The following is a 21,796-nucleotide window of genomic DNA, read 5'->3' on the forward strand; positions in this document are numbered from 1 at the left end:
CGTTAACAGGTTAGCCCAAAAATCAGTTAACCAGTTGGAATTGTTAACTTAGTTTCGGCCCGCCCTTTATAATCAATACTAAATTTTACTTTATTTTTATTACTTTTTTCAGTGTTTTAAAATGCCGGAAATCGTTGGATTTTCTAAAATGAAATCTGATAATGACATGGACTTATTATAGTAATTAATATTTATTCAGTACATTTCGTTAAACAATTTTTTTTTTTTTTGAAACTTAAACTTCTCGTATAAATTCAGCAAAATCACGAAACTATTTCTAGGTTTCGAGTGTTGGCTGAGTTACCATTCTTCGTAGTTGGGTAAAGTAATGGAGAGTAGACAGCACGAATTTACACATCAACTTTTCGTCTGTCCTGTATATTATTTATTTTATTTGTGTGTGAGGAACAAGATCGACACAACGCTTTAACGGGAGGGCGACTTTATTTCTTCCAGACGGGAACTCTTGACAAAACTATGGTGGGGAATTAGGGACTCTTTTTTTGGTCCCTAATTCGGTTACTCTATTGTCTGGCGGCGATAACCCGGGCTTCGAGGTAAGGTCATTTCGTTAATTTCGGACTCGGGTGATGAAAAAAATCAACTAAATCGTAATTGGTAAAGTCTAATATTGGGATGTGGTGGACGATGTCTCTTCCGTCACGATCACCTGCTTCAATCCTCCTGGAATCTGGCTCGTCGTTACCCAGGACCTGTGCTTGGCACGGATCAAAGATAAGTTGCTTTCGGCCTGATCCGCGCGCTCTTCGGCAGCTTCCAGTTCTCTTTGGAATCTACGCACGCGAGTCAAGTTCTGTTGCGACATTCCTTCCTGAAAGCGAAAGAAGTGGAAATATTATTGGACGATTTTCGGAAGGAAGCGTTATTACGGCCTTTGAGGAAGCGCACTTACCTGTTCTACCAGTTGTCGTTTGTACATTTTGCATTTCTCACTCAGTTTGTCGACGGAATCGTTCAGAACGGTGATGGCCTGGTGGTCCTCTTCTGCTTGGACGATCAGTTCTTTGATTCGGTATTCCTTCTTTCGTAATACTTTCTGGGTTTCAACGTGGCGTCTCTTCTCCTCTTCCAACTCGATTTCGATATCTCGGATCTAAAAGTACGTTCTCGAATGAAATTTTACTGGATACCGAACGAAGAAAGAGAGAGAGAGAGAAGAAGAAAGTGACGGCTTACCCTGCTTTCTAGTTTTGAAACTACTCTCTTTCCTCCTGCCAGAGCGTTAGCTTCGACCTCCTCAATGCGGACTGTCAAGTTGTGCACTTCCATTTCCAAGGATTTCTTGATCTGTTCGATCTTAACCAATCGTTCTTGTTCTTCGATAAGCACGTCTTTGGTACTCTTCAGTTCAATCTGGACTCTGTTGTAGCGCTCGTCTGAAATCTAAAACACGAAAACGTAAATAGAAATGCAAGTCGTATCCGGATATTGGTGAAAAATTGACGAATAAAAGGTATTTACTCTCAATTCCTTGTTGATCTCTTCGTAATCGGACTGCAAACTCATAAATTCGGCTTCGAGTTTGCTCTTAGCCGAGGTCAAATTAACGTTGATTGTAGTCAGTTCGTTGATGCGACTGGTGACCTCTTCTATTTGTTGTTCCGCCATGCGTCTGGCACGAAGAGCCTGCGAAGGGGGACATCCATTAATAAAAAAGTTTCCGAAATTTGAAAGGCCGTAAATGCCAAAAATTCATTACCTGCTCCAAATTGACGCGAGTCTCTTCAAGTTCGGCTTGAAGAGCTTGGCAACGTCTCTGAGATACTCCCAACTGATCGACAGTTTGTTGCAACTGTCTGTGGATCTCGTCGTAGTGAGCTTGCAGTTCCTGAAATTTACAGACGAATTGAATAAAAAATCGATCCCGGCATAGAACCTTTCAGGAATCGCACCGATGAAATCCTACCGTGATTTGCAGAGATTGCTTCTTAATGGTCTTTTGCAAGTCGATGTTCTGTTTGTTAGCCACGTCTAACGACATTTCTAATTCGGTGATCTGCACTTGCATTTTCTTCTTGATGCGCGCAACCTCGGTCTTCACTTTAGCTTCGGCTTCGGCAACTCTCTGGCTCAGCTGCTCGATTTCGATTTGCATTTGCTTCCTGCCATCGAATTCGAAGCATTAGATTCCCGTTTGGAAACCCGTTTAGTATTAGGAAAAAAAAAGAATTAACATTAACCTCAACGATTCGATTTCCTCCTCCTTGGCGATGATCCTCTTTTCGTATTCGTGACGAACTTGAGTCAATTCGGCGGTCAGTCTCATTGCTTTGGCTTCCTCCTGTTTCCTCAATGCCTCAGCTTCTCTATAGGCAGAGCTCAGTTCTTCTCGCTCGTTTTCTAATCTCTTAATCTCGACTTCCATCTCATGCATTCGTCTCTCGGCATCGCTCAGCTTCATCCTGGCATCGTTTAAGTCATCTGAAATTAAAACGGGAATATCAATTGATGGATTCCCTTCTTTCGTGTTTTATTTGTATAGGGCGATGCCTCCCTAGAGGACTTTAAGTGTCACCAACGTGAAGAAAACCCAACCATTGGCGTGAATCCACGATTACTGACTGTTCAGTGGGTTTATCTACTCGGTCACTTGAAGGCTTCATGGATTTTTGATGGAAACCATTTGTAGTGAATTTTAAATGGCAAGAATGGAAATTTTCACACGGGCAACGCGTGTTACCAAGTTCTCGACCTCGTGCGAGAGAATTTATTCGATCAACTCATTAATTACTTGTTAAGAGGGTTTGTATTCTTCGGTTTCAATTGTATTATTATTTTTTTTTGTAGAATGTTACTAAATTGTAATTAATTATTTTTACAATTGCGCTGAAAGGCAGTTAAAATTATCGTAATGTTTTCCCCATCAGCAGATGCAGCAGGTGCATCTCTGCCAAGATTTGGCAGTTAACGAGGTATTGTTCGCAGCAAGAAACCGAAACTCCGCAGAAGTGTGTTACGTAAGCATTTTCACTACAAACTTCTCTTTTTTCATTGTTTAGCCTAAATATTTACTCTACGGTAATGTCGTAATAAAAAAATTAAAAGAACAAAAATACTTTTTACTCGTTCTTACGAGTCGGTTCGTTCAAAACAGCGACCGAAAAACGATATTTTTTTACGAATAAGTAATAATGTAAAATCGAGTTTTATCGATTAACGTAGCAATAATTAGAAATAGTTCTTAAGGAAACGATCGCTTACTTTAAAATTAGAAAATCTCACCCTCGATAGACTTTTGTTGTACGACTTCCGGTTGTTCTTGGCTCTCCTTTTCGTTTCCTTCTCGTGTTTCATCTCCGCTCTGACCAGCAGATGGAGATTCGTCTTGTTTCTCTTCTTCCTCCTGTTTCTCTTCTACTTTAGGCGCGCTGCTCGACCAAAGACTCCACAACTGATTTACAGAAATTTCCTCCACCTTTTCTTTTACCACACTTTCCTCCGCCGTTTGTTTCGCGGCACTTTCTTCTACCGTCTGTTTTATTATATTTTCTTCCACCGACTCTTTCACCACACTTTCCTTCACCGTCTCTATTACAATATTTTCCTCCCAGCTTTCCTTTGTACTGTTTTCGTCCACGATCGACTGTACACAGGTATTTGTTAGTTCCGTTTCTTCTAATACAGTTTCTGCATTTTGTACTGATTCTACGCATTCTTCTGTTTTTTCTACTACAGTTTCTGTACTTTGTAAAGGTTCTACGCATTCTTCTTCCTTTTCTTCTTCTACACATTCTTCAGATTCCGGTTTATCCAGGTAAGATTCTTTTTCAATTAAACTTTCGCTACATTCTCCTACGGGTATTTCTTCCGTGTTTTTCTCACTTTCACTTCTCTCCGTTACGTTTTCTCCGGTTAATTTGCTCTCTTCCCTTTCGGCTAAGATGGTTGACGAATCGGTTTCCACGTCACATTCGTCTCCCCCCTTTTCGAGGCGCTCATTTTCACTTTCCTCCTCCGGACAGGTGATAGAGCCCTCACCTTTCTGTTCCTCGGAATTATCTTCTTGTACAGACTGACGCGCTGCGCCATCCTCTTCCGTCAATCCCTCGACCTCCTCTTCTCTAGACTCCAGGCGTTCCGGAAAAGGCGTAGTAGCGGGGGGCGTCTCGCATTCGGAAGGGAAAGGCTGAAGAAAGGTGAGAAAAGCCGGAGGCGTTTGGGGAGTGACGGGACAATCTGACAATTCCTGGTCCGTGCAGCTTCCTAATCCCGACGACGCCCTGTCTTCCGCCGACGAATGACTAGGAGGGACGGGCGACAGGCCATTATCGATTCCTTCCTTCACGTTCCTATCGCTGAGACTCGGAGAAGGTCCCTGCTGCGGCGAAGGTTCTCTCTCTGTGACAACCATCGTTGCCGACGGAGACCGACCGCGTTTCCTCGACCAGCACGGACGACCTCATTATAATGAAGCAGCCGCAGCCAATCAGGAAAGAGCACGCAACCCGGTCTCTCCCGGAAACGGTATTTTGGGCGGATTTCGGGTGCCTATTTTGAGATAGGCGAACGACCTTCCACCTCAGCCATTTCGCACCAATAATCTGCGCCTTAATGACGGCGGAGCCACCATAATTCCGATTTTTGCATCCGTTGACGTCATCGCAACTTTTCGGAGGAGCTTTATCTCTCCATCTTTCCCTTTATTCGGATATTTTTAGATGCCGCTAACTGCAGCATCTGCTTTCTTTTTAGTCACGGGACCTTTGTTGCGTTTTGTGTGTTTTTTTCTTTTTTTTTTACGAAGGGGTGGGAAACAGCCAATAGTCGTGGGGCGACCTTGGTAACAATTACCCGTGTTTGTTCGAATACGAAAATGCTCTCGTTTCTAAACGCCAACGTGAGATTCGAAATGCTGAAGCAGGGGAAAACCGATCTGAACGACCTTAAACCGGGTTTTGACATTGAGTGCTTATCGAAAAGTGACGGAATATATATAAAGACGCCAACGACTGAAAACCCGAGCGTGATTTGGCAGAATTCTAGAGGTAAGAATTCACCAGAAAAGATTATTACCGGTAAGCTTCTTGTTATCACGAGCCAAATGGTCTCTCTGTTCCTTTAATTTGTCGTACTCGTGCTGTAATTTCTGCAACTCGGCCGCACGGTTTCGGGCATCCCTCTGTGCCTGTTCCAACAGAACGACCAGTTCCTCGACTCTCACCTTCAGGTCGTTGTTTATCTTCTCTACCTGGATGCATCGTTTCTCCAAGGTTTGAGCGTGAGTCGTAGCCTGCAGCAAAGAAGAAAAAAAACAAAGAAAAATAGATCAGAGTGGAGAAAGATGAATTGACGTGACAGCAGACGTACTCTGTGCCCTCTTTAAAGAAAAGAAAAGAAAATTAAAACGTCTGATAATAAATTCGTCTGCAGCAAAGGGCGTTGACATCAATCACCAAAATACAAACTAGGTTTTGCTGGCAAGTATTCCCGTCTCGTCAGCACGGTGTGACGTATTTGGCTATATTTTATGGATTCATCCGGTTGGTTTCGTCCATCTGATAAGTTTGCCTTAAATTTAAACGAAGTAAAAGTGGACCAAACACGAAATTTCGACTTTCGATTAAAAAAAATGTTCCAGACTCGGACTCGGTTACTTCGAAAGTAGCGGGAGTGGCGAATTTTTGGAACAATTTTATTTAAATTTAGAATGTCGGATACTGTTTTGAGTGGATATTTGCAAAATCTGCCGAAGGGGTTGATGATGATGACTTTGTTGCCAAAAATACTGGAAATCGCGAGTTTAAAGTTTCAACTTCTTTATTTTTGTTGGATGTTCACCTTGAAAGGGATTTAGAGGTCTCTCTTTGAAGATTACAAGGCCAAATTTGTTTACTCATATCTACGGTTACTTCGATCGAAATTCGTGTAAGTGATATTTAAATTAACACCGAATCGTTCAAATTACACATATGACTTTGGGATTTACAATTTAAAGACTTTCTAATCTTTTTATTAAATATGGAAAAAAAATCAAACCTAACATTTTGGGATATATTTAAAATTAATTTTACTTTTTATTATATATTTATCTTCAAATTAATTAATAATAATCTCTTTTATCTAGATCCGTGCAGCAGAATCGAGTATTACCGAAAAGTCTAAACTGCGAGAATAAATTTACGTAAGTAAAATATTTTTGATATTTCTGCACAAAACTGAAATATTTATTATACATATTCCTAAATTCCAATGCAAAATGGTGTATTTTATTTAAGAGCTTTTAATTTTGGCTCTTACCTCGTGACAGCGCTAAGAGGGCAATACATTTGGGGAATAGAAACAACGGTAGTATTGAAACAACACTTCGTCCACTTTAAGCAATTATTCTAAAATACGACTCTAACGTAACCGAATTAACCATTATGCAAAGTAAGGCTCCTTAAGGCCCGAAAGTTAAAAGGCCCACTTTTTTTTTTAAATCTTTAAAACTAGTTTTCTGTTATCATCGCAAAATTATAAAGACGAGCGTTTGCGTGACGTTTTGTGTGTGTGCAAGACTTTTAAATACTTTATGTAGGGTCCACGAGTCTTCTGATTCTGGATTTTAGATATTATTATTTGATTGTAGCGAGCTCGAATTGGTTTTTTGATGATTTTTAAGGCATAAAAAATCAGTAAAGTTTTTTTTTGTATCTAATTTACTTAAAAGGCAATTTTTAAATCTTTTTTAATTCGCTTCGGAGAAGTTTTACGAGTCTAGCAAAATGACTTTCTTTCTTTTCTCTATAACATTCGCCCGACCTGCCAAAACTATTCGACCTGTCTTCTCCGAATGACTGGATAAAAGCCAGACCTCACTTATCTTAGACGGTGCTATCGAGGATGGTTTGGGGAAATGGGATAAGTCCCCAATCGGGTTTGGATCGGGTCCTATATTCTACTTTCAAAATGGCCCGATCGAGTTTAATTGCATCCGGAAGAGATCACGCGCGGCACTCCAGATTATCTTGCCACCATTCTTGGCTCCGAAATTAATTAATGCTGCGCTGGACTTAAGTAGGACGCAATGTTGCCCTAACTGATATTTTGGTATTACGGTTAAATATCTGTAGCGTGTAACCGACATTTGGAAACTAAATATCCAATGACAAATTCTACTTAGCACAACAGAATTAACGGAAAATGACTGAAATGTTTACTTTAACGGATGGATGAAGCTTGACACTGACATTTATTTCGGGAGTTGCCCTCCCTGCTCCGTTGGTTCTGAACAAAAAAAAAATAACACCGCTTCTATAATTAGCCGAAGTTACATGAATGCTTCATAGCCTCGGCGCCAGGTGGCGCTAACTATCGAGGCGCCTCTCGTAGACTACTGTCGCGCCATCTGTGGCTTAAATTTTAAACTAAATATACATAAAGTTCGAGTTAATTCATGAAATCGGACTGTATTTTGTTAAATTTCGTACACCGTTTAAAATTGACTAGAATTAATTGAAGAATGCAATATTACGATTTAGCAAGTGACGAGAAAAGTAACTTAACGAAACACAATTTTATTTTATGAATTAGTTTAAAATTTAAATCGTAGATGGCGCGACAGTGTGAACTGGACACTTAGCGCCACCTCGTGCCAAGACTAGAAAAAAATTTTTGGTAATAATTTAAAAAGTTTTTTTTTTTTTAAATAATACAGCGAATCAGGAACCGCCAGTAATTTTGACTAGTAGAGTTTTTGAATAGCGTTTTTATTTTTAAAAACAAATTTAATTATCAAATTATTGGGGAGTGCCAAAGAGCAGCAGAAAAAGAACGGCTGTACGGCGCATCCCGAAACAATTAACAAATTATTTCAATTATTGAACGGCAGATGGCGACACAGCATTAAAGAAGCGGAAATGAACTTTATTTTTTCTAGAGATTTTTTTTTTTCGATATTTGATTACTGCTTCATATTTAATTTTTCTATATTGTATTTCGTATTTTATATGGGTTATTTTCACAAATTATACTATATAAAAAAAAATTTAAATAATAAACTTTATGGTTTACCGAAGTACAGCAAAGTATTATACAAATATATAAATTCAAATATTGTCATTTTAAGGGGCAAATTTATTGTTTTAAAATTTCTGTTAATGAATTTACATTTCCCTTATTAAACAACGAAACCGAGCAGTCATTGGCTATTTTAAATTGTTAACATATTTTCAATGAGGTATATTTTAACTTATATTTTCATTGTAAATATAAAGGTTGAACTTGGGCGATTTGCTTGTTTTTCTCGGTCTAGATTGACGGGCCCTTAAATCGGTTTATGAATTAATATGTAAATAAATAAAATTTTAAATGTATAACGAACAGTGTCAACTTAGTAAATTTCGCAGCTTCTCCGAGAAGGTCTAGTGGAAAATATAATAATAAAATTAATTTTTTTGAGGCCTATATCGCAAGGTTTGCGTACGACCTGTATAAATTATATTTTAAATATTGGCATTCAATTCATATGATACAAACTATTGTTTTGTAGCGATTATTTAAGTATTATTTTGCAGGATGAAGGGCTACAGATTGAAAAAGTATTGTGTTGTATCTGAACAACACTAAATTCTTAATTTATGAAATAATTTCTGATTATATTGAAGCAGTCTGAACTTTTAGACGAATTTTAAATTTTATTTGAATTTTTCAACAAAAACATAAACGTTAAAGTAAATATAAAGCATACTTTCGAAATACAGAGTGATTCAAAAGTGTCCATATTTATGTATGTGGCTCACATTGTTACACGGGAGCTTGTCAATGACAAAATATATTCTGTGATGCCATTTAACCAAATGCACACCTGCATGCATTCCTCCCACTTATGGTAATTATGCATTAACACGTTTGATGTTATCGAATTGCACGTATCACGAATGTATTCCTTCAGATAGCCAGGTTTCGTATGGAGACTTTTGACTCGCTCTGTAGTATATTTATATACGTTTTTGAAAATCATTAAAAAATTAACGTTTTACAACACTTTACCTTTTCTAAATCCATGATAAGAACTTCCACTTCGCTCTGGAGACGAGATTTCTGCTTCTCTAAGTTGCTGCATTTGTTGAGGAGGGATTCTAACTGTTCTTCGTATTCTGTGAATCTCTGGGTCATCTTTCGTCTGCAATGGCTTATTCGATTGCAGTCTCCTTCATTTATGTAATTTCAGGAATATAAGACACACCATCTTACCTGAGTTCTTCTACTTCGTCTGCGTGTGCCATGCATTCTGTTTCGTACTTAGATTTCCAAGTCGAAGCATCACCAGTGACTTTGCTTAGCTGACGTTCTGTATCGAGCCTGATTTCAGATTCTTCTTCTAACTGCACCTTGATGGATTCCAGTTCCATTTCGAGTGTGTGCACCTGTTGTTCCACGCTAACTCTTCTCTATATAATACATAAATATTGTAAGATTATGATAAATGATGTTTGGTAATTGTTCTACTCGATTAAAATATACGCACTCGTTCTTCATCTTCTAATCTTCGTCGTGATTCCTCCAGTTGGCTAGCCAGTTGACCCTTCAGATGATTGACGTTCTCTAACGATATTTTGTATTCCTGAACTTCCTTGGATAATTCGATATTTTCGGAACTGAAGCGAGCTCTCTGAGCGGTCACTTCGGTTACAGTGCGACTCAGTTCTTCAATTCTCACATTCAATTCGTGGATTGTTATTTCCAACTTCTCTACCGTCTTGTGAGCAGTCAACTAGAAAAACAGGAATTTTATTTTATTTTTATTTGTTTTGTAATTAAGAAAAATTAAGTAAAATCTTTTAAATTCTGTAATAATTTAATCGTTCTTTTTTCTTTGAGTATATTACGAATTGCTTGCGTATTTTATAAAAATATTACAGTACTTTCCTGGCTGTTAAAGTTTGAAATATGGCAAGAGTATTTCTATATATAAGTGACATTGATGCTATTATATTTTGGAAATAGAGGAGCTAGGAGCATATCTCGAGTGGGGGTAAGACTTAAAAATTTTACTTGTTATTGGTATTTAATATTTTAAAACTCGCCCCTATCCTCAATAATAATAATAATAATAATAATTTAATAAAACATAAAATTCATCTGGATACGAGTCCAAGTTTACTTGCCATGTCTGATCACCAGGAACAACTATTTCCATTGCAGAGACAACCTTTCTTTAGAGGCTATGCCTCTGCACAGATATGTAAAACAGTTTAAAATGTCCACAGGTGACAATCCCAACACAATTAAAAATATAATATTTGTTTGTAGCCCATTGTCTGCCAGTCCATTTCTACAAACAAATATTATATTTTTAATTGTGTTGGGATTGTCACCTGTGGACATTTTAAACTGTTTTACATATCTGTGCAGAGGCATAGCCTCTAAAGAAAGGTTGTCTCTGCAATGGAAATAGTTGTTCCTGGTGATCAGACATGGCAAGTAAACTTGGACTCGTATCCAGATGAATTTTATATNAGCGTATCCCCCTAAAAATAATCCATTCAACTTAAATATTCCCTTCTATAAAATAGAGAAATTTCTCATAAATCAACAAAATTATTCCTTTTAAGCTTTTATTATTATTATTATTATTTAAATTTTATATCTTAGTGTAATTGAAAACTATCGGATTTCCTTCTTGGTCCCCTTATCCTCCCGCTCGAGTGCCAGGAAAGTCGTGCAATAGCCAGCTTTTATAGGATATTTTATGGAATTAAAATTGAAAATTAGATTATTCTGAAACCAAAGGTTCTCGAGTTATCGCGACTGAATTAAGTACTGCTTGACAATATTCCGTCATGCCAAATGTCAAATTTGAATTACAGTAGAGCGTCGATTATCCGAACCAATTAAGGATTGGGGTTGTTCGGAAGATCGGTGTTTCGGATAACCGATTATGCACGAAAAAATATATTAATTTATCCCATGTTGAAATTTTTCTCCGTTGCGCGTCGCTTCGTGTTGAATTTTCGTCGATGTTAAGCCTAACGAAGACTATTGTATCGTTAAAAATTATTTTTTTATTCGTACAAACAAAATAAGTATATTGAAAAATATAAATAAGGGGCAAATTTATTGTTTTAAAATTTCTGTTAATGAATTTACATTTCCCTTATTAAACAACGAAACCGAGCAGTCATTGGCTATTTTAAATTGTTAACATATTTTCAATGAGGTATATTTTAACTTATATTTTCATTGTAAATATAAAGGTTGAACTTGGGCGATTTGCTTGTTTTTCTCGGTCTAGATTGACGGGCCCTTAAATCGGTTTATGAATTAATATGTAAATAAATAAAATTTTAAATGTATAACGAACAGTGTCAACTTAGTAAATTTCGCAGCTTCTCCGAGAAGGTCTAGTGGAAAATATAATAATAAAATTAATTTTTTTGAGGCCTATATCGCAAGGTTTGCCTACGACCTGTATAAATTATATTTTAAATATTGGCATTCAATTCATATGATATAAACTATTGTTTTGTAGCGATTATTTAAGTATTATTTTGCAGGATGAAGGGCTACAGATTGAAAAAGTATTGTGTTGTATCTGAACAACACTAAATTCTTAATTTATGAAATAATTTCTGATTATATTGAAGCAGTCTGAACTTTTAGACGAATTTTAAATTTTATTTGAATTTTTCAACAAAAACATAAACGTTAAAGTAAATATAAAGCATACTTTCGAAATACAGAGTGATTCAAAAGTGTCCATATTTATGTATGTGGCTCACATTGTTACACGGGAGCTTGTCAATGACAAAATATATTCTGTGATGCCATTTAACCAAATGCACACCTGCATGCATTCCTCCCACTTATGGTAATTATGCATTAACACGTTTGATGTTATCGAATTGCACGTATCACGAATGTATTCCTTCAGATAGCCAGGTTTCGTATGGAGACTTTTGACTCGCTCTGTAGTATATTTATATACGTTTTTGAAAATCATTAAAAAATTAACGTTTTACAACACTTTACCTTTTCTAAATCCATGATAAGAACTTCCACTTCGCTCTGGAGACGAGATTTCTGCTTCTCTAAGTTGCTGCATTTGTTGAGGAGGGATTCTAACTGTTCTTCGTATTCTGTGAATCTCTGGGTCATCTTTCGTCTGCAATGGATTATTCGATTGCAGTCTCCTTCATTTATGTAATTTCAGGAATATAAGACACACCATCTTACCTGAGTTCTTCTACTTCGTCTGCGTGTGCCATGCATTCTGTTTCATACTTAGATTTCCAAGTCGAAGCATCACCAGTGACTTTGCTTAGCTGACGTTCTGTATCGAGCCTGATTTCAGATTCTTCTTCTAACTGCACCTTGATGGATTCCAGTTCCATTTCGAGTGTGTGCACCTGTTGTTCCACGCTAACTCTTCTCTATATAATACATAAATATTGTAAGATTATGATAAATGATGTTTGGTAATTGTTCTACTCGATTAAAATATACGCACTCGTTCTTCATCTTCTAATCTTCGTCGTGATTCCTCCAGTTGGCTAGCCAGTTGACCCTTCAGATGATTGACGTTCTCTAACGATATTTTGTATTCCTGAACTTCCTTGGATAATTCGATATTTTCGGAACTGAAGCGAGCTCTCTGAGCGGTCACTTCGGTTACAGTGCGACTCAGTTCTTCAATTCTCACATTCAATTCGTGGATTGTTATTTCCAACTTCTCTACCGTCTTGTGAGCAGTCAACTAGAAAAACAGGAATTTTATTTTATTTTTATTTGTTTTGTAATTAAGAAAAATTAAGTAAAATCTTTTAAATTCTGTAATAATTTAATCGTTCTTTTTTCTTTGAGTATATTACGAATTGCTTGCGTATTTTATAAAAATATTACAGTACTTTCCTGGCTGTTAAAGTTTGAAATATGGCAAGAGTATTTCTATATATAAGTGACATTGATGCTATTATATTTTGGAAATAGAGGAGCTAGGAGCATATCTCGAGTGGGGGTAAGACTTAAAAATTTTACTTGTTATTGGTATTTAATATTTTAAAACTCGCCCCTATCCTCAATAATAATAATAATAATAATAATTTAATAAAACATAAAATTCATCTGGATACGAGTCCAAGTTTACTTGCCATGTCTGATCACCAGGAACAACTATTTCCATTGCAGAGACAACCTTTCTTTAGAGGCTATGCCTCTGCACAGATATGTAAAACAGTTTAAAATGTCCACAGGTGACAATCCCAACACAATTAAAAATATAATATTTGTTTGTAGCCCATTGTCTGCCAGTCCATTTCTACAAACAAATATTATATTTTTAATTGTGTTGGGATTGTCACCTGTGGACATTTTAAACTGTTTTACATATCTGTGCAGAGGCATAGCCTCTAAAGAAAGGTTGTCTCTGCAATGGAAATAGTTGTTCCTGGTGATCAGACATGGCAAGTAAACTTGGACTCGTATCCAGATGAATTTTATATTTTATTAAAATGTAATNGCTTTAAAATTATCATTCATATTACTAAAAAAAACAAAAATAAATTTTATAACTAAAATTATCTATGGGGGGACATGATGATTTTAGAAATGTTAAAGTGGGGCATGGCCTAAAAAAGTTTGGGAAACACTGATTTAGACAGACTTAGGCCTTAATATTAAAATAATAAACGCTTTATAAAAATTTCTTTATACACTATATTCCGAGTAAACACTCTATTGTCTTTTAAAAGATTTTCTCACTTGTCTTCCTTTATTAATAGACACTTTAATATTGTTTTGATGATTGAAGTTTCTGCAGCCCTACAGTCATTATCAATCTATTTTGCTCAAGTCAAGCTTGACATTATGATGCTGTTTCTGAAGTCCTTGACAAAGTCATTCTTACTCAATGTTGTTCAAGTTGAACTTCACAGCTTTCAGGATCTCAGTTGTTCTTATTCTTTTAAATCAGGGGTTGCAAACTGGTGGCCTGCAGGCCTGATACAGCCCATTACCATTAAGGCTTCATATCTGGCCTGTGGCCTTGATAATTTCTTTTTTAAAAATTAATGTTTCTAACATCTTTTGGGTATAAAAACAATAAAAAATTATACTTCAGAAGTTAATTTAGTATCAAAAACGTAAAATATTTGAGTAGCCCAAGATATAGCCAAAGATTGCAGCGCCGCAGCACCAGCGAAAATTTAAATTTGCCGACTGGAATTCTTTCGGATAATCGACGCTCTACTGTATATTAATTGTATACATTTATTCGAAATTATTTTCCTGGTGTGTACCAGCGTTTCTAATGTTAACAATCGTTGTTTGTATATTTCATTTGCTCCTTACCTTCTCTTTGTGAGCACTTTCCACTTGAGCCAACAATTCGAATAACTCTGCTTGGATTTTTTGTTTCTCCTTCTCTACCCTAGAGAATAAAGATAAAATATCAATACTTCTACAATTTACTATTGTTATTTTAAAGTAATAATCAATCTTATTTATCTGAAAATTGACAGAACATTCGAACACTGTTTCATTTTTTTCACTCACTTCCTTTACTTTGTAACAAAAGAATTTTTAATCGTACAAAAAATATTGTATAAATAACTCTAACACCGAACAAAGGATATTTTTAACCTCTAAATAATAAATATTTTAATTAATTAAAACTTAAATATGCTAAGCTGTGTCTCTTTAGCTTAGTATGTGTCCTTGAATCAATGTCCCTGTATTTGGCTCAGTATTTATGGTCACAATCGGAACGAATGCTTCTATATATATATATATCTTACTATATTTTTCTCATCAGCAAATACGGTGTTTCAATAAATACATTTTGATTTAAATCCCGAACAACAGAAATCTCTATTCAAATTAGTGTAATGAATTTATATTAACAATAATGAATCTATATACTAACTTGGTTATACAATTTCCTTCTAATTAGTAGAATTAACTGCATAATATTAATTAAGCATTTTAAATTTAATTCTTTAATGTCGTTGTTGCTGTTAATTGTGGCGGTGATGATAAAATATAGGCTATAAATTCAAATTTCAAAAAATCAGAGCCGTTTTATATACTTTTTGAGGCTTTCCAGGGCAATTTCTTTACAGGCATTACGTAGAATAATATGATTAGGTAATGAGTAGCTACGCGAGACTCCTATTTGAGATTTGTACACCCAATCTTTAAGGCATACCATATACATAGCATTCCCACAAAATATTGTGTAAATTAAAATTCGATTTGGCTATGGAAAAAATATAAAATTTTGTAATTTCGTATCCTGAGAGTCTGGAATAAAAGTCAAATAAATAACAATAATGCCAATTTTTTTCTGGAATATCATCAATTAAGGCTTATAAATCTATATTAGTTCGTTCTCCTGGCTGTATTTGGTTATATTCTTTTTAAAACGAGCGGCAGATTGCTTCATTAGAGCCAAAATTTACAAAATTATACATTAAAAAAACCGTTTAGGCGCTCTCGGATAAAACTCTTCATCCTCAGGAGAGACGAATTATTCGATTCGAGAGTGCTTTAACTTATTCACGAATAGGTTTTTAAAATTTTGGTTCCAATCGTTTATGGGCAACATTAATTTCCATTTAAGACATTGTATTTCTGATCGAAATTCTAAATATTTTATTAATTAATTACCATTTATTGTGTTACACGCTAAATTTATTACATAACTCCTCACAATTACTTTTCAGAGTCATACAACGATAGAGGCGCACACTCTTCATAAATGTTTAATTTATAGAAAAGTATGGAAAATGACATTCATGTAATATTGTGTTCTTTTTTCGAATATTTTAAACTAATTATTTATTATTTAGAATCAAATTTTTACTTACCACGCTATTATATACAACAGAGGGAAAGTATGGCGATGGGTATGGGAATGACACCCAAGATTTTTATATTTTTGCATTTAAGACACCTCGAAACGTGGAGAAGTTCAAAAAAAATTCTTGGGAATTTCGTTATGTGTGGATGTTAGTGTGCGGAGGGGGGCACGATTTTATTTATCCGTTTCGAAGCTTAATAACTCCCGTATTTTTTATCGAAAATTTTCAGGGAGGTTTGTTTGTTAGGGAGATTGACACTATTAAATTTTTGTGGTTAAAGCCCAAGGGGGTGAGGAGATACAGGGGGTCGCATGACGTATCTCGAGTGTAGTCGGATTTGATACACGTCATTAGCCTTTACAATTTTTTTAGAAAATAAAACCCGTCTCCACCCACAAAATTAGACTTTTTGCTATTTTATAATAATTAATAATATAAAAAAAGTGTTTTAATATAATCTCGTAACAGATGGCGCCATACGCAATTCTAACTCTTCCCGGGAAAACTACGCAGCTTGTTGCCGAAGTTTGTTTTAGTACTGTAAATAACATCTGGACACTTACTACATTGAAAGATTGTAAAACGTTATCTCATACACCATTAATAAATGAAGAAATGTTTATACATTGTCGCATATTCCTCCATTTAGGCATTTTCCTAGATAACTAAGTATCAAATTTAGTTAAATACAGTTAAGTGCATAGGGCTAACTGCTCTTACCAGATTACAATTGGAATAGTTTAGAAATTTCCTCAGGTGGAACGAACATGTTTCTCTCGTGTTCTTTGAAAGAGAGGAATATAAATCTCTAATATAAACGTGTTTTATTATCATTATCCAATGCCAGACGCTTACAAAATGACCTCACACACACACACGGAACATCATTTATGGAAGACCCTTCCTTTAGTGGCCATACCCTTATTGGTAATTTGAAAATATCGGTGTAAATAGTTGAAAATATCTAAATTATTTTAACATTTATACTCCCGATAAATGAATCCACAAGAAGTCGTGTTTATTTTCTCTATTTTTAAAGCTTAAAACATCGATAAAAGTATTGTTAGTGAGGCCAGTTTTCTTCGGCGATTCGAATCTAATTAATTACGTACTTAGCCTTTGCCTTGTTAGCCATGTCGACTTGATCTTGCATCTCGGAGATGGCCTCCTGATGTTTCTTTCTGAGGTGATGGGCAGTTTCCTCGCTTTCCAAGTGAACATCCTCCAACAGTTTGCGTAATTTAGCCAGTTCGGCATCTCTTCGTTTGTTGAGCTCGACCTGTTCGTTTACAGAAAATATCTTTGATCGGTTCTTACGGCTTTTATGAAAAATTCGTGTAAATAAAATGGAAGCTTACGTTGGTTTCGGAACTTCCTTCGGCTTCTTCTAATCGGTCGCTGACTGAAAAGAGCTGAACTGTTAATTCAGATTTCTCCCTTTCAATCTGTAAAATAAAAAAATTAATTCGAGTTAATTTAAGGAATTTTTTTATATGTATATGTATATATAATTTTATTTTATTTTCGTCTAGAAACAATGCTCCTTTGATCCACACTGCCTTTTGTTTGTATGTGTTTATAAAAAGATAATGCTCTATTCAGTCGACTTAGATGAGGCTTTGATATAAAAAAGATCAAACTTGGAAGCAACATCCAAGATAAACTAAAGCTTAAAATACGACTCGTATGAAAAATTTTGATAAAAAAAGAAAAAAATATCCCGTTTTTTTTTTAAGCTCAAGTTCTACATTTTATTTCAGGAAAAATTAAACATTGCACGACTCGGGCCGATAAATTTAAATTCCGGCACACGAAACTTGGAAGAATGTCCAAAAATTTTCGATATAAAATATTTAAATATTTAAACTTCTATAGATACACTCGACGATTACTTAATGCTAATATTAATTATTTAATATTCATTTTTGCATCAGTAGATTGGCAGCGCTTAGGAATGGTTCCAGATAATTGTAGAGTTCAATTTTAGAAGTAATCAGAAAAGCCGGGTTCTATTAGTAGCTGCACTTATCCCTCCAAATTTAGTCGGTCGTATCGGAACATTGTTCTAACAGTGAAAAATTGTTTTGGGTCGAAAATAGAAAAAGCATTAAACGATCCTTTTACCTTTTGTCTCAGCTCCCGCTCGAATTCTAGATCTTCCTGCAACAGCCTGATCTTATCCTGAAAACAGAAAGGGTTTCGTTATTATCGTAGAAAATTTATTATTATTATTATTCGCGGCTTCAAACACGAGAAACGTGGGGGAAGCGTTACAGCGTTTATTAAGGGGGGTCGGAACGTAGCGGGCCGTTAATTGTAGAGATCAATGTAGTTCATTTGTTAAAGCTTCTGGCAAAAGAGAGTTGGAAGCGGTACAAGAAATTGTCGAGGAAGTAGGTCAAGTGTCTGATTTGGAATGCAATTTTTATATTCCGCGCAGCAGTGTTGCTATAAATGTCGCAACCGCATTGTCTTCGAATGGGATTGTAGTAGGACTATAGCCACTGTCACCTCTGGTGTCGTGTGGCAATTCCATTTATGTCTCGTCTCATTAGCTCCCTCCGTTAATTCACCCGAGTTTTCCCTACCGAAACGGCGGTAAATCGGGGTATAATCTTCGAATTTAACGAAATTATCGCGTATAACGTCGCAGTTACGCAACAAAAAAGAAAAAAACATATGGACACGTGAGAAAATCATTATTCGGCTTTCGTAACCCAGTTTTTTCCCACCCGTTTGACACCCGAAAAACACCAAAATAAGTGAAATTTAAGACAAAATTTTCTAACAGACATTATCAGTCTGGCGATAAAACTTAAGGTCAGACACTTCTCGGGTATTGTTTTACCATCCTATTGTATCCTTTCCCGTTCTAGTGGATGCATTCCAACTCAAACATGTCACTCGACTTCCGACTCGCATGACGAAGCAGAAGAAAATGGGTGACGTCAGTTTACTTATTCTTCGACAATGGGGTAAAATTTTTGCGGACATTTTTACAACCGGCGCAAGGTCGGAAAACATGAAATTAAAAAAAAAAAAAAGAAATGGGGGAGCAAAAGCGAGATCGGGATGACATATTAAAGCGATACGGGCGCAGGCGCAGCGAGCGAGGAATGCCAGTCTAAGTTTGGATGCCCTTTAGCTATTGATAGCGCTAAAGAGGCTGGAAGATTTACTCTGCCTCATTCACTTAACTCCTGCCAGCGCAGGAAACACCGAACACAATTAACAGTTTGTAGGAATATTATAAATCGTCTAATTATAAAACGAGAGAGTCACTTGGTTTCGTAAATCGTTCGGCTACGTCTACGTTACGGCACAAGGGTGCAGTCACCAAAACTTGGCCCCAAGCACCAGTTTCGTTTCCAAAAGAATCCGCGATGGCGTTTACTAATTTTCACTTTTTGCGAATGTCTCGCGCTAGTTTATCTTGGTTCATTTCGAAAAATCCTTTAAGGAAACCGAACGAAACTAAATTTGTTTCAAAATCGTCCCCGTCAAATTCGTAAAAAAGGCAAAAGACGGAAAGGGGTAGGCGATCTTCACGTTTCGTCCATTCTTCTCCCGTTACTCTCGTTTCGGATTCGACAAGTTCATTGCTCCTTGGCACGTGGCCACCCTTCCTTTTCCCCTAAAATAGGGCATTCTTGTCTTTGATCCGTTCGACTTTGATCGATTTTTATAGGTCGTTGCTGAAGTACCTTACGAGTGCTTTCGACCGTTACGAGTCCTAACGGGAAGCTCGTACCCAAGGGGTCGAGCCGGTTCTCGATAGCCCGAATTAATTGGCGTAAAAAAAGGCGAATTTATAAGTAAATTAAGGCGAAAAATTCTTACCTCGAGACGAGTTAAAGCTCCGAGATCCGTGCCGTATTCGACAGACACGTCTCCCGAGGTTCCCGAGGAACGATATACATATTTGGTGGTGGTCTTGACTGACGAAGACATCTTGGATTCGAAAGTTGCGGGATGTTCACACAGCGATTCACTGCCACACTCCACAAGTCTTGTTTCGACTTAATGCCTTAAATTCGGTCCCCACGTGCTATTTCTTCTCCCCCCGTTGGTAGCGAAGTTGGACAAGCTCAGGTTACTGGCTGCCAAAGCGGTGCTGCCTTTTATAGAGAGTGTGGCTTGTCATTCTGTTGTCTGAGGCATTGTACGTGCAGTCGGTGGGATGTGGCCAAGACGGGGTTGGTGAATAATAAAAACGTCACTCCTCGTGTCTGGTATCATCAGTACCCCCCCTCGGCTCGATCCATTCGAGTGTCCGACGTCGTAATAGTTGTCATAAACATCCAGAAAATAGAATATTTTTCTCATTTTTCTAGGATTGTGTACGCCCGGGTTAATTTTATCTCGGTGATACCGCACCGAGACAATGACTGGAGTGACAAAAGGATGATGTCACCGTTTACAAATGGTCCAAGTTTCACATCATCTAAGCTCTTGCCACACAGATTGTATCTTTGTCATCGAACCTTTCCGTCTAACCAACTCATCAAACTTTTGATGGCAGTGATGAATGGTGGTGACGATTTAATTCATTTTGTCAATCGTCCATAGAACCGTGAATAAGACAGAGATTTCGAAATTGAAAGTGAATAGACTCTGATGTATTGCGATTAAACTAACTCACAAATCAGTTTCTTTTTTCGGGAAGGTTTTGGACGGATGACGCATCTTCCGATTACGAAACACATTACGGCGAAAACACCGAACAAATTTTATCCCGATAGTTTGATTCAATTAGAATTAATCTTGTTTGAAAGTCGATACGCTACGAAATTGGATCTTCTTCCACTTTTATGGAATTAGATTTCCATAGATGGATATAAAAGATACATTCTGTTACGAGTTTTAAGGCTAGGCACGTTTGATAGGGGTGTTGTTGAACGATTATGTCTTGTTTTAGAGGATGGACCTCTAAAACAACATTTCGGACATAGTCCACTATCGGGTTAAGTATGTCCTCAAAGTTTCAGAAGTGGACGAAATTTAAGTTACAAGATTTCGGGACATACAAAGCACGTTAAATTCTTTCAAAGCCTCGAAACTGGACAATCTCAAGTGGAGGTACCAGGTGGTTTAATAAGTCGATCCACAGATTTTGGAAGTCTTCCAAAGGAGAAATAATGCAAGAAGAAGGCTTAGCAACGGAAGAGCACAAGAAGCAACTACAGGAGAGAACCATTATCCAAAGTTATTTGTTTTAAAGAGAAGGACGTCTACTCCCTAGCCATCTGTAGCGCGGTGTTTAGAAGGATTCACGAATGTAATCTCTATGTTAGACCACTCTATAATTTCAATTCCTCTCGTTCCCGAGTGTAAAAGAGAGACTCGGTGCTTGTAACATGTCGGTTAGACTCGCGAGCAATAAAGGTCCGTTCTGTTTACAGACGAGTCCACATTTTCGCTACAGAGGAGTCCGAGCAATTTCTTACTCTGACATCCACGTAATTATCCCTCAAGTATCTTTGAATATGGTGTAGATAGTGTCGCGATGTGGATTGACATCTGTTCGGACGGGCGCACAGATCTTCGTGCTCGAAACAAGTTTCACGAACGAGATCTTAGGCCGCGTGTCAAATCATTCACTAGTGAGATTAGTGACAGTTTCGTCCTACCGGATAATAACGCCGTCCATATACCCAGAATTGTCGAGCAGTATCTAGTAGAGCCGTGTGAATTGGCCGGCTCGTTTCCGACCTCGACCCGTTTAATACGAACGGAACGTTCTAGGAAGGCGCGTTTCCGATTTTAATTCTTTCTCCTCGAATCCCGCCAGAGTTTAGAAGTTGCGTTAGTAGAAAAGTGGCCGTCAATTTCAACAGAGCTCCCGAAAAACCTGATTTTTCACACGAAACGTCAACGCGAGACACTCATTAACATATTGTTCATGCCATTATAGAAACTCGAATTTAAATAATTATACTCAGCTTTTGTTTGAATATTATTTAAAAAACACGGAATGACGTAGTAAATATTACGAA

At 36.9% G+C, this 21,796-nt stretch overlaps 1 protein-coding gene and 1 long non-coding RNA gene across 14 annotated transcripts in view; one reads left to right on the top strand and one right to left on the bottom strand.

Annotated features, from left to right (window-relative positions):
- The window catches only part of LOC111619555, a 48,708-nt gene that overhangs the window by 8,532 nt on the left and 18,380 nt on the right, over window positions 1–21,796 (top strand). For 5 of the 12 annotated variants that reach the window (XR_002755783.1, XR_002755785.1, XR_002755777.1 and 2 more), the window contains 2 exons: window positions 2,504–2,978; window positions 6,086–6,142. This is a non-coding gene — a long non-coding RNA (uncharacterized LOC111619555). Of the gene's footprint in view, window positions 1–2,503; window positions 2,979–3,474; window positions 3,615–3,696; window positions 3,776–4,565; window positions 5,007–5,246; window positions 5,887–6,085; window positions 6,143–21,796 lie in introns of those variants that run through there. The other 7 variants (XR_002755780.1, XR_002755779.1, XR_002755787.1 and 4 more) reach the window with 7 other exon arrangements.
- LOC111619549 (paramyosin-like) lies at window positions 176–19,906 on the bottom strand. Of its 2 annotated transcripts, XM_023361297.1 has the most exons (16): window positions 19,641–19,906; window positions 17,925–17,981; window positions 17,159–17,245; window positions 16,913–17,079; window positions 14,290–14,368; window positions 12,452–12,697; window positions 12,178–12,374; window positions 11,974–12,106; window positions 5,035–5,251; window positions 2,202–2,442; window positions 1,928–2,123; window positions 1,721–1,849; window positions 1,483–1,647; window positions 1,198–1,404; window positions 914–1,114; window positions 176–832 (listed from the first exon to the last, which is right to left on the bottom strand). In XM_023361297.1, exons 1-16 carry the CDS (start codon window positions 19,749–19,751, stop codon window positions 626–628), a joined length of 2,640 nt encoding a protein of 879 aa, XP_023217065.1. In that variant the 5' UTR covers window positions 19,752–19,906; the 3' UTR covers window positions 176–625. The 2 variants fall into 2 exon arrangements, with proteins under 2 accessions (XP_023217065.1, XP_023217066.1); XM_023361298.1 differs by lacking the exons at window positions 5,035–5,251; window positions 11,974–12,106; window positions 12,178–12,374; ... (4 more) ...; window positions 17,925–17,981; window positions 19,641–19,906 and adding an exon at window positions 3,244–4,387.

The sequence above is a fragment of the Centruroides sculpturatus genome, unplaced genomic scaffold, assembly GCF_000671375.1.
Source record: "Centruroides sculpturatus isolate CEXI.00-Female unplaced genomic scaffold, Cexi_2.0 scaffold179, whole genome shotgun sequence".
NCBI classification, from domain to species: domain Eukaryota; kingdom Metazoa; phylum Arthropoda; class Arachnida; order Scorpiones; family Buthidae; genus Centruroides; species Centruroides sculpturatus.